Below are 10,203 nucleotides of genomic sequence, written 5' to 3' on the forward strand. Positions count from 1 at the left end.
ATTTAAGAGCATTTAGGGGATATGATTAAAGTGATCACAAGGAATGATGCTCCCCCATTTTTTTTTTTGCCCAGTTCTGTAGTTGGTGTGAGACGATCATAAGGAATATGATATTTAGAACTCAATTTTATGCAAAATCCATTATTCAAGAAGTGAAGTTTATATACATGATAGACATGCAATGAAATAAATGTTAGAATAGAAAACTTTGTTACTTATGCATTAAGTTGATTCTAAGATTTTGGTAAACTAAGTTTTTATTGATATAAAATTCAGGAGATTTCTACGTTGGGGATAAAGGACTAAACTTTTTCCTTTGGTTTGCTGAAGATCTTTGGGTTTTAGGCTGAAGTATTCTGAAGGGTTTTTGTTTGGACTTTTTCCTTCATCTCCTTTATACACTTTTGTGAAGCTTCATCAACTCATGGTGAGAGCTGCCACCGAGGAGTTCTTCCCAACTTTGCCTGCCCTTTCTAAATTTAGGGTTCTTTACTGCAGCAGGTTGAAGATCTGGCTTTGATTGCACCTGGCTCTGCTGGAGCATAGAAATATTCATCTCCACTGAATGCATGCTGCTTAAGTGCTGGAGGCACTTGCAGGAGAGAAACTCTCATTGGAAACTTCATTACAATACTTTCTCTTCCCTACATGAAGTAGTAATTCTCATTCACCAAAGACAGAATTGTGCCTGACACAGCCACGGGAGCTCCTGTTTGACTTTCAAAATTAATCAACCTCTAAGCTGGAGTAGAAATGGCATGTCCTTTAACCTTAAGCACAAAAAGCTCTCAACAGACTGCAGTTTTTATATCCCTGGATGAGAGTTTGGGCCCCTAATACTTAAACTTGATGCACATACTGGGTTTCTGGCATGCTTTTGCCCATACCCATCTGCTAGCCTGGCACTGTGCCCATTCAGAAGGTGTGATGCCAGTTTCAATAGGGCATAGGTGCCAATCAAAGATGGGTTTGGAGGGGCAGCATGCAGAACGCAGCAAAAGTCAGCTCTTCTGCCAGAAGATCCTCCTGTTATCATATAATGCCAATGGAGGGCCACATGCTTCATTGCTTGGGATCACATTGCATCTGTAGATGTTTCTGGTCTTCAATGGATGTCTTTCTACAGAAGCATTTTCCTCAAGGATTACTTGATTGGAGACATGAAAGAAAAGTCTAACTAACTGAAGTCCATCCTTTTAAAAGAAGCAGTGGAAACCTTCAACAATTGTCTCGAAATAATTGATGAGTTTTCTCCTACAACACTCTTTCATGTAGAATATTGTATAGTGTACTCAGTCCATGTATTGGAGTTACAAAGGACAAACGTTCTGGAGAAGTATTAATTGCAACACCAAGAACCTAAGCAGTACAAAATCTATAAACACTTGTGTATAGGTAAGTGTGAACGGTGGACAATTTTTCATCATCCAAATGGCTATTTTCTAGTTTATTCTCACATCTAGAGCTTCAGAGTTTAATTTGCCTCTCCTTTATTTTATAAACGTGGGTATTCCTGTGTTTTAAAAGAAAGACCATACCTACTATTTATTCCTCTTCTTCCACATTGAAAGGGAAAAAAAACAAAACAAAACACTTCAGAAGCAAAGTCTATCCATATTTCATAAGGAAGCCAGAAACCCTCAAAAGCTGAGAATTCTTTTATTGTGTGGCAATAGAGGTGAGCTCATTTCAAGAAGAAGAAATTTCCCTATAGCAATAGGTTTCAAAATTTTAAACCTTGACCACTATAAACAGTTACAAGATAGTAACAGGTTCAGTAGAAGAAGCATAGTGTATAAATCAAAGAAGAATGCAGCAGTTTGTAAATCTTCCCTGAAGGCAAAAGAGTTTGAAAGTAAAAATGCCGAAAATGAAGAACCATAATATATGTTAAAAAGAAGATCAGACACTTAACAAAATAAAAAAGACAAGCAAAAGCTAAGCCTGAGAAGAACTCTCCCTTTTCATACAAAGAACCCAAACTTCTGTAAATATTTAGATTTCTTAACTCATAGGCACATGAACACTCCTCTTTCTCTAAAAATTCAAATAGCCTGTGGATAGCAGATACAAAATTAAAACACATCTCTTACAGACTTCTTTTTCTTGTGTAAAGGCCTAACAAGTGCATTAAATACACAAAATCCCAGTGATTTCCTTCATCTTGTGATTATCTCTTTCTACACCTTCATCTGATAATTACTTTATCATATATACTACAGTTTCTAGTACAAGTTCTCCCTATTTCATGTTTATTTCCTTCTTCTTTTCATCCCCACAGTATTGTTTGCAAAATTTTCTAGTTACAATACTAGTGGCACCATAATGTTACATTTTGTCAGAGAGGACTAACTGTTTATCCCAAAGCCTTCTGTAGAAGACACTGCCAAATAACACTTAATAGAGCGATGTATAATAAAGCATTAAGTGTTCCAGTAACTCCACTCTGCTGCATTATCATTGGGCTCTTCTGAACATTATTCTACATACCTTCACAATGAATCCATTACTGTGGACAAAAAAGTGAAATAAGTAAAAACTACACATGCATAAATCATCTTTTCTATTTTTTTCAAAAATAGAAGTCTGTTTCCTTATCAATAAGTGAGTTAAACTTTGATAACTCCTAAAAATCCTACTTAGGCTACCCTGGTGCTTCACCCCCCTTCAAAAAAAGATTTCTTCTATGTGTTTAAAGCAAAATGGAACTAATCTGAAAACATGACCCCCAAAAATGGATGACCATCACCTAGATAAAGTCTGCACATTTATCCATGGATAAGTGATTTGATCTTAAGGCTTTGCCAGAGTTTAATTTTAGTTATAATAATGTGTAACTCTATAAAAAATAATGCTATTGAGTTATGGCAATAACGCATAGATTCCAACAGATGATGTCATAATAACTGTTTCAGTTATTTTGCAACTAAGAGTACTCTGTAAGATTACAGGCTGGAATTAAGGGGTGACGTCTGTAATTATGGAAGGGAGTAAAGAAGACTGGCTTGTGTAGGTTGAATATCCCAACCTCAGTCTCAATCTCTCAGGCAAATAACTGCTGAACATCTACTCTGTGCTTGATATTCCAAAGATGCTAACTGGTCATCGCTATGCCCAACTTCAAAAAACTAAAACTTCTGCAGATAAATCATTTCTGTTTTTACTCATATAAACCTTCAAAGGAATTCAGCTTAAGTTTATTACAGATAACTTTATCTTGATTTTTTTTTTCTTTTTTACTAATTTCTGAAACCCAGTATCTTCCATCTGAAGTACATGAGATTCAACTTAAATGAGAACTTTTTACTATATCATCATGGCTACTACTATAAATTTTAGGGGTAAAAATATTTAGGTCAGTAAGTAAAATGTCATAGGCTTCCAATGGCATTCTCTATGTTCTTACTTTATGACATCGGTAGCCAAATCTATTACAATCCAGGGCCAGGATAAACGGAAAATCCCTCCAATGGATGTCTTTGTCACCATCCTCATCCCCTGTGGACCAGACACTGAACCTGGGATTCAGGTAATCAATGAGGATAGGAGTTTCTAAATAAACACATAAATAAATTACATTTAAGTGCTTACTAAGCTCCAAGTTCTTTAAAAACATTACTCCATTTAATCCTCACAATTATTATTATCTCAGTGATACAGAACAGAAACAAAGTCTTGTGACTAGGTAGAAGTCATTCAGTTTCTAAATGTCTTAGGTCAGAATTCAATCCAGATTTGCCTAACACTAAAACCCATGCCCTCATTCATGCAATTCTCCCTTCGTTTGCTTGCTTCTGTGTCGCACCTGGCAGTAAAGAGGAATTCAGACTCAGTTCTCTCTCCTTCCCTGGAAGTTTAGAAACTTTTTCACTTAGTTGATACTAAAATGACAGCAATTTTTCCATTCCCTGAACCAGCTTCCTCCTCCCACCCCTTCTTCTCATATACAAAGAAAGAACCGTGGCTTGGTTCTTGTATTCAGACCTTCCTTTTCCATCTTACAACTATTTCTAATGCTATAGGCACATTATTTGTCAAGAGCAAATACCAAAATTCCCTGTCCCTTCCCCTTGACTCTCAGCTGATGATTCCTGAAAGGCGTTGGCTACTGATCTCAAAGCTAGAGGACAGCTGGACATGCACAATGAGTTAGACAAGGTGGTGGGTTTCTTCCCAGCCTCAGGCAAAAAACACTGAGGAAGTGTCTGCCGAAACAGTTTATCTAGAAAGAAAGAAAGTAGCGAGACACAAAAGTAGTGTTAAGGAAAACCTGAATTTCTTCACTTATATACAGGAAATGCTGAGAAACATGGTAAAGTGCAAAAAATATGATACAATTTCATATGAATTTGCTTAGATGGCTTTTGAAAATAATCAGTAAAAACTAAGCTCAATGAAGTGATTGCTGATGGCATCTCATTAAAGAGCTGATCCTATGATTTACAAGTGCCACTCTGGATGGAACACTGACAACATTTGGAACACACAGCTTTATTTTATACTCTGAAGCATGGAGCCTCTACCTCAAAATAGCTAAACATTTCTTTAAAATCTTTCCCCAGGGGCGCCTGGGTGGCACAGCGGTTAAGCGTCTGCCTTCGGCTCAGGGCGTGATCCCGGCGTTCTGGGATCGAGCCCCACATCAGGCTCCTCCGCTATGAGCCTGCTTCTTCCTCTCCCACTCCCCCTGCTTGTGTTCCCTCTCTCACTGGCTGTCTCTATCTCTGTCAAATAAATAAATAAAATCTTTAAAAAAAAATAAAAATAAAAAAAAATAAAATAAAATCTTTCCCCAGTGGCATGCATTGGCTAGTATTCCCAGGATCCAGGTTCTAACAATCAGATAGTAGAGTGTACAGTATAACATATGGAACCTTAATAACTGTTGTAAAACGGGGCGCCTGGGTGGCACAGTCAGTTAAGCATAGGACTCTTGGTTTCGGTTCAGGTCATCATCTCAGGGTCATGAGATCTGGCCTGGCATCAGGCTCCATGCTTAGAGTGGAGTCTGCTTGAGATTCTCTCTCCCTCTCCCTATTCCCCTCCTGCTCATGCTCTCTCTCTCTCTCTCCTCTCTGAAATAAGTAAATAAGTCTTTAAAAAAAAGTGTTGTAAAACAAATACTTTGGTAAGGAGAAAAAATAAGTAAAAAATATGTGACATATACTTAGACGGAAAGAAGCAAAGACTTTTTTGTATTTAAATAGGGACAAAGAGATCACATGCCTGACCAAATTTCATTTTCACAACAGGAACCACACAAGTAGTGAATGTATGTATATGTGTATAGACCTATACTTAATTTTTAAAATACACTTAAATTTAAATACATATTAACATTTTATATATTTACATTTTAAAAAAGAAAAGGAATAAGATCATTACAACCCATGCTTTTCTGTATTTCTTTGAAATTACTCAAATAATTCAAAGATTAGACGTCTAAAAGTATAACTGGTAAGCCATGAGAGCCAAGGTTATAGCTCAGAGACAACAGAAATTTATTCAACTCCCTATCTCTGACTTTGAGTCAAGTATACTAGAGATCCTAGCTCTTTGCTACACAAGAGGATTCACTAATTCAAAGTCTCAGTCAACACTAATTCTATGGGGAAATCTACTCTCTGTGGACTCTATGTATACTCTTATGGTCTTTACCTGTACCATCTAAAAGGTAGCCACAAGCTCCAAGTAGCTCTTGAGCTCCTGAAATGTGACTAGATATATCCTGGATTTTAAAGACTGTAGCTAGCAATAATTTTTTTTTTAAATATTGATAACATGTTGGAATATTTTAGATATATTGGATTAAATAATATATATAATTGAAATAAATTTCATCTCTTTTTACTTTTTTGAATGTTGCTCTTAGAAAATTTTAAATTACGTAAGTGGCTTGCATTACCCTTCTCCTGAACAGCGCTGCTTACGGCACTGTCAACCTACTACTCAGAATCATAACATTTTTCAAGGAAGTTCAAAGTCTTTCGATGAGGAAACTGTTCTCTAACCCATACATTTTAAAGGTGTGTGTTGGTTTTATCTTCCCAACTTGATTAGACACCAAGATGATTAATAAGGAGTTATCTTTTTACCGAATTTCATGCATTGGTTCAAAATGACAATTCCATCAAAAAAGGAGCTCTAACCATTGTGATCCATGAAACAGGTTTGTGAAGGTGGTGAAATATGAAACTCTAAACTCTGCCTCTTCGGCATAAGGATTATTTCAGGCTGAGGGTACCTGAAAAGGAAGGGGCTTTCTCTGAACTCCCTTTATTTGCATGAAGACAGATCCTCCAAAAAAGACTCAATCGCTATAAACTCCCTCCAGGGAAGTTTCACCACCAGAAAAAAACTACTCTTATCACAGGACATTAGAAGTTGACACCACTCCCAGACAAGCCCTGTTACAAACTAACATATCCCCCATCTATTCTCCTAAAGGCCCATTCATCTTTCCTATAGATCATTACTGTCCTTTAAGCGACCTCCATCCCCTCTCTCTTTCCCCTATTAAGACAGTGTATAAGTTCTCAACTCTCACTGCTTTTTGGGGTATTCACTTTTTTTTTACTGTGATATCCCCATGCACATAACATTAAAAACTAGTAAACTGGTGTAGCTTTTCTCCTGTTGTCAGTTTATTTCATAAACCCAGCTCTCAAACCTAGGAGAGGGAGGGAAAGTCTTTGCTTCCCTACCGTCTGAAATGTTTAATGAGGAATCCAAGATTCCCCCAGTGGAGGTCTTTTACCAGCTTCTTAAACTCCTGTAAGAACAGATGTAATGAGTCAATCCATTTAGGAGAATTTATCCTTGAGGGTAATTTTTTTTTAATCACTAATATTTATCTTATTTTATTCATTAAATCCAGTCATGTAATGGATAGTTCTGATCATTAAACTACAGATTTAAGGTAGCCCGGAATGATCCTTTTAAATTCAGTGTAATTTAAAAATTTTTAAATGTAGTGTAAAAATATATTCAACTAGAGTTCTTTATCTGTACCAAAGAACACAAAAAACAATTTTGAGTGTCTATTTTCTCATTTATCAAGGATGGCAAATAACTAGTACCATCTCGATGCACAGGAGAGAAGTCCATTCATTCCACACAACAGATGCCTCAAGGTATTAAGACTCAATTCTTTAGTGAAGCCTAGTTAAGAAATGACCACAACCCTGTATTACTCAAATATTAATGGTTAAGATTCACAGAGTGTTTGGATTTATACAGCTGTAGTTTCTGAGCTATAAAAAGCAATGTTTCCAGGAAAACATACTCTCAAAAAAGAACATTAATATTTATCTGGTGGACTTTGTAACTAGGCTTTGGAAGGACTTCTAGGAGTCATTCAGAAAAACACAGACAGCAAAGAGTGGAGTCAGTTGTGTCTTAAACCAGACATTCCGATAAACATTAATGATCCTCATTTACTTAATAAAGTACATTTATGAATCTATTGTAATTCAAAGTTTCCAATTTTTAAAATACTAAGTGATCACAGTTCCCATCACATATACAAGAATATTTGGTAACATACTTTACCTAAATAGATCAGTCCAAATCCTCCAGAACCAATCATTTTGCCCAGCACCCATTGTTTTCCTTCCATATCATCCAGAACCTTGCCTTCTGGAAGTGGAACAGGAAGTTTGTATTTCTCATTTCTTCTTGGTGGCATCACTTCTGTTGGCAGAAAGGTTGAGATAAGTCATTGAAAATAAAAACAACAAAAAGTCCAGTTAAAATACATTTCTCAAAATGTCTTCTATGGGGCACTTTTCCAGGTTCCTACAAATTAGGATTATGAGGTCAACAGGACTTGGGAAAGCCCACACACTATATTCAAATCAGAATTTCTCATACAACATTGAAATGCAAGAAGGACTGATATTAAAAAACAAACAAACCTTTTGAACTTCACTTAACCTGTCCAAAATTCATTTAGGGGAATCTTTAATACCTACTAACAGTGCAGAATATACCCTAAGAAATGAGTTTACAACTGTTGATGACAAAGAGAAACTAAATTTCCTATACATGCAAATACTCCTTTCATTGAGAATGTTAAGTATCAAAGTTGAGGTCTTTGGTCACTAGGAGAGAATACCGCTTTGGATGAGGAAAACATGGACAAGGGCAATAAGTATCACCAAGCACAGCCAGTCACATCAGTGACACAGAGCAGGTACTCAGGAAATATTTGTTAAGTAAGCCCGGAATTTTCATGGAGATGTAACTTCTCAGAGCACAAGGCCACGTGCATTTTCAGGGCCGACGCACTACTCTTTTGTTTCTTTAGACCCCGCGTCTTTGTTTCTCTATACCCTGTGTCTTCCCCACCCTCACCAAAGTGAAAACTGCCATGCTTTAGAGATGATTCATTTACAGGAGTAGAAAGGTTTGTGAATTTCACAATGAAAGACTTAGCTGGAAGAGAAAATTGCATAGGGAAACACACACACACAGCATATATCTTCCTGAAGCTAATTTAAATGTGAAGGTAACTGCAATCCTCTAAGTATTCCCCCGCCCCCAAATTTTTAAACTAACTGGTAAGTGCTTTGAAATTAAAGTTAATGTAAAGTTTTCGTTGTATGATGTTTCCATTTTCTGAATGAGAAAGTTTCTGTTCCTTTTTATAAGGCTTCCCTCCTTCAGCTACTTTAATCCAATGCCCTGCTATCTTTTACTTAGCATCGGCGTCTCAGAGCAGAGGAACACAGCGGAAACCTCTAACGATATTCACCTGTCCTCCTAACACAACCGCGAGGCAAGCAGGTAATTTACGTTAACTATGCCTCCCGTAGTTTTGTGGGGGTTCCCCTGGACCAATACTTTATATATACTGGTGTCCAATACATATTTGTGGACTTGAAACCTACAGTCTTTAAAGAACAACTTTCAGCAGGGCATAAATCCTGAGTAAATATAAAGAGGATAAACACAGTTTAGGAGGGAAGTCCGCGGCATAAGAACTAGAGAACTGAAACTGCACATCCTGGGCGGGGTTCCCAGGGGCAAGCTGCGGCCTCCTCTCAAGGCCAGCCCCAACACGGATGCCCCCCTGCTTTGGGGTTCCTTCCAGGGCTATGGTGAAAAGCGCTCAACCCGAGTTGCCGGGGACAAGTCGGTGTCCAGAGGCCCGACACGTGCCAGGACCGGGCTTGGGCTGGGCGGGCCGAGGCTGGGGCCGGGGGCACGGCGGCCCCGGCCCGACACGCCGCGAAGCTCGCCGGCGTCTGGAGACTACTTTCCCGCCCCCAAGCTCTCTCTGCACCGCCGAAAAGCGGAACCCGACCCCTCCCGCGCCTAACTCCTCCGGCTCGCGCTCTGGGCTAATGCGAGTCGAAGGGGACGCCGGCTTTCGCCCAGAGTTAGGAAAAAGTGAGGGACCAACCGCGGAAGCAGGGACCAGCCCAGGCCGGGAGGCTCCGCGCTGACTCCGATGACTGCTCCTCCCGCGGCGCGGCGGGGCAGGCGGAAGCGGAACACAGAAGGGCCGCTCCGCCCGACGCCCAGGACGGGGAACGAGAGAGGGCCGGCCCGGGCCGGGCTTCCCCCGCCGCCAGGCCGCGCGAGGCGCCTCCCGCCCGCTCTTAGGGCCGGGCGGGGCCACGGGCCTCCAATCCCGCGGGGAGGCGGGCCCGGCCCAAGCTGGCCCTCGGAGGGGCCCACGCTGACGTCCCCGCAACCGCGCCGTCCGGCTCCGGCGGAGATGCAGGCGTAAGGGCCCGCGAAGCCCCGGGCGGCCCGCGGCCGGTGCTTCCGTGAGCGGTCCAGAGACGCCCAGGGGAAGAGCGACTGGGCTCTAAATCGTGAAGGGGGCTGTATGATTGCCGCACACCCTTGCCCGCCAGAGTCTGGAGGGTGAGCCATCAGATCACTTTGGTGCATTTGTGTGGGAGGAATTTTAGGTCTCCCGTCCTCTCAATACCCAAAGTTTCCAAGTCAGTGGGCGAGTCTTTACTGAGCACTTATCCGTAACTAGCTAGTCACGCTAGTCAGGTCCTCAAGAAGCCTGGTATGAGTCGGGAGGCCTAGGACAGTGTTCCAGTTCTCAGAGGCATACTGGCCCAAGACCTACTAACTGGTTGGATAATCTTGACTAAACGTACTTTACAAAACTTCCATTTTCTTGTCTGTGAACTGGAAATAACCGTAGTTATTTAGGCTATAAGGTATGTTGAAGAAAAA

The 10,203-nt window shown here is 40.1% G+C and overlaps 1 protein-coding gene across 9 annotated transcripts in view; it reads right to left on the bottom strand.

Moving 5' to 3' along the window:
• VRK2 (VRK serine/threonine kinase 2) overlaps positions 1-9,595 on the bottom strand; it is a 114,577-nt gene extending 104,982 nt beyond the window's left edge. For 6 of the 9 annotated variants that reach the window (XR_005832980.1, XR_005832979.1, XR_005832977.1 and 3 more), the window contains exons 1-2: positions 9,407-9,595; positions 7,552-7,692 (exon numbers count right to left, since the gene is read on the bottom strand). Coding sequence is in view for 5 of the 9 variants with exons in the window: in XM_040623456.1 (XP_040479390.1) it covers positions 7,552-7,687 (136 nt within the window). In the remaining 4 variants the exon portion in view is untranslated. The remainder of the gene's footprint in view (positions 1-7,551; positions 7,693-9,406) is intronic. The other 3 variants (XM_040623453.1, XM_040623454.1, XM_040623455.1) reach the window with 3 other exon arrangements.
• Positions 9,596-10,203: the final 608 nt, after the last annotated feature.

Source organism: Ursus maritimus, unplaced genomic scaffold (assembly GCF_017311325.1).
Source record: "Ursus maritimus isolate PB19 unplaced genomic scaffold, ASM1731132v1 scaffold_6, whole genome shotgun sequence".
In the NCBI taxonomy this organism is placed as follows: Eukaryota; Metazoa; Chordata; class Mammalia; order Carnivora; family Ursidae; genus Ursus; species Ursus maritimus.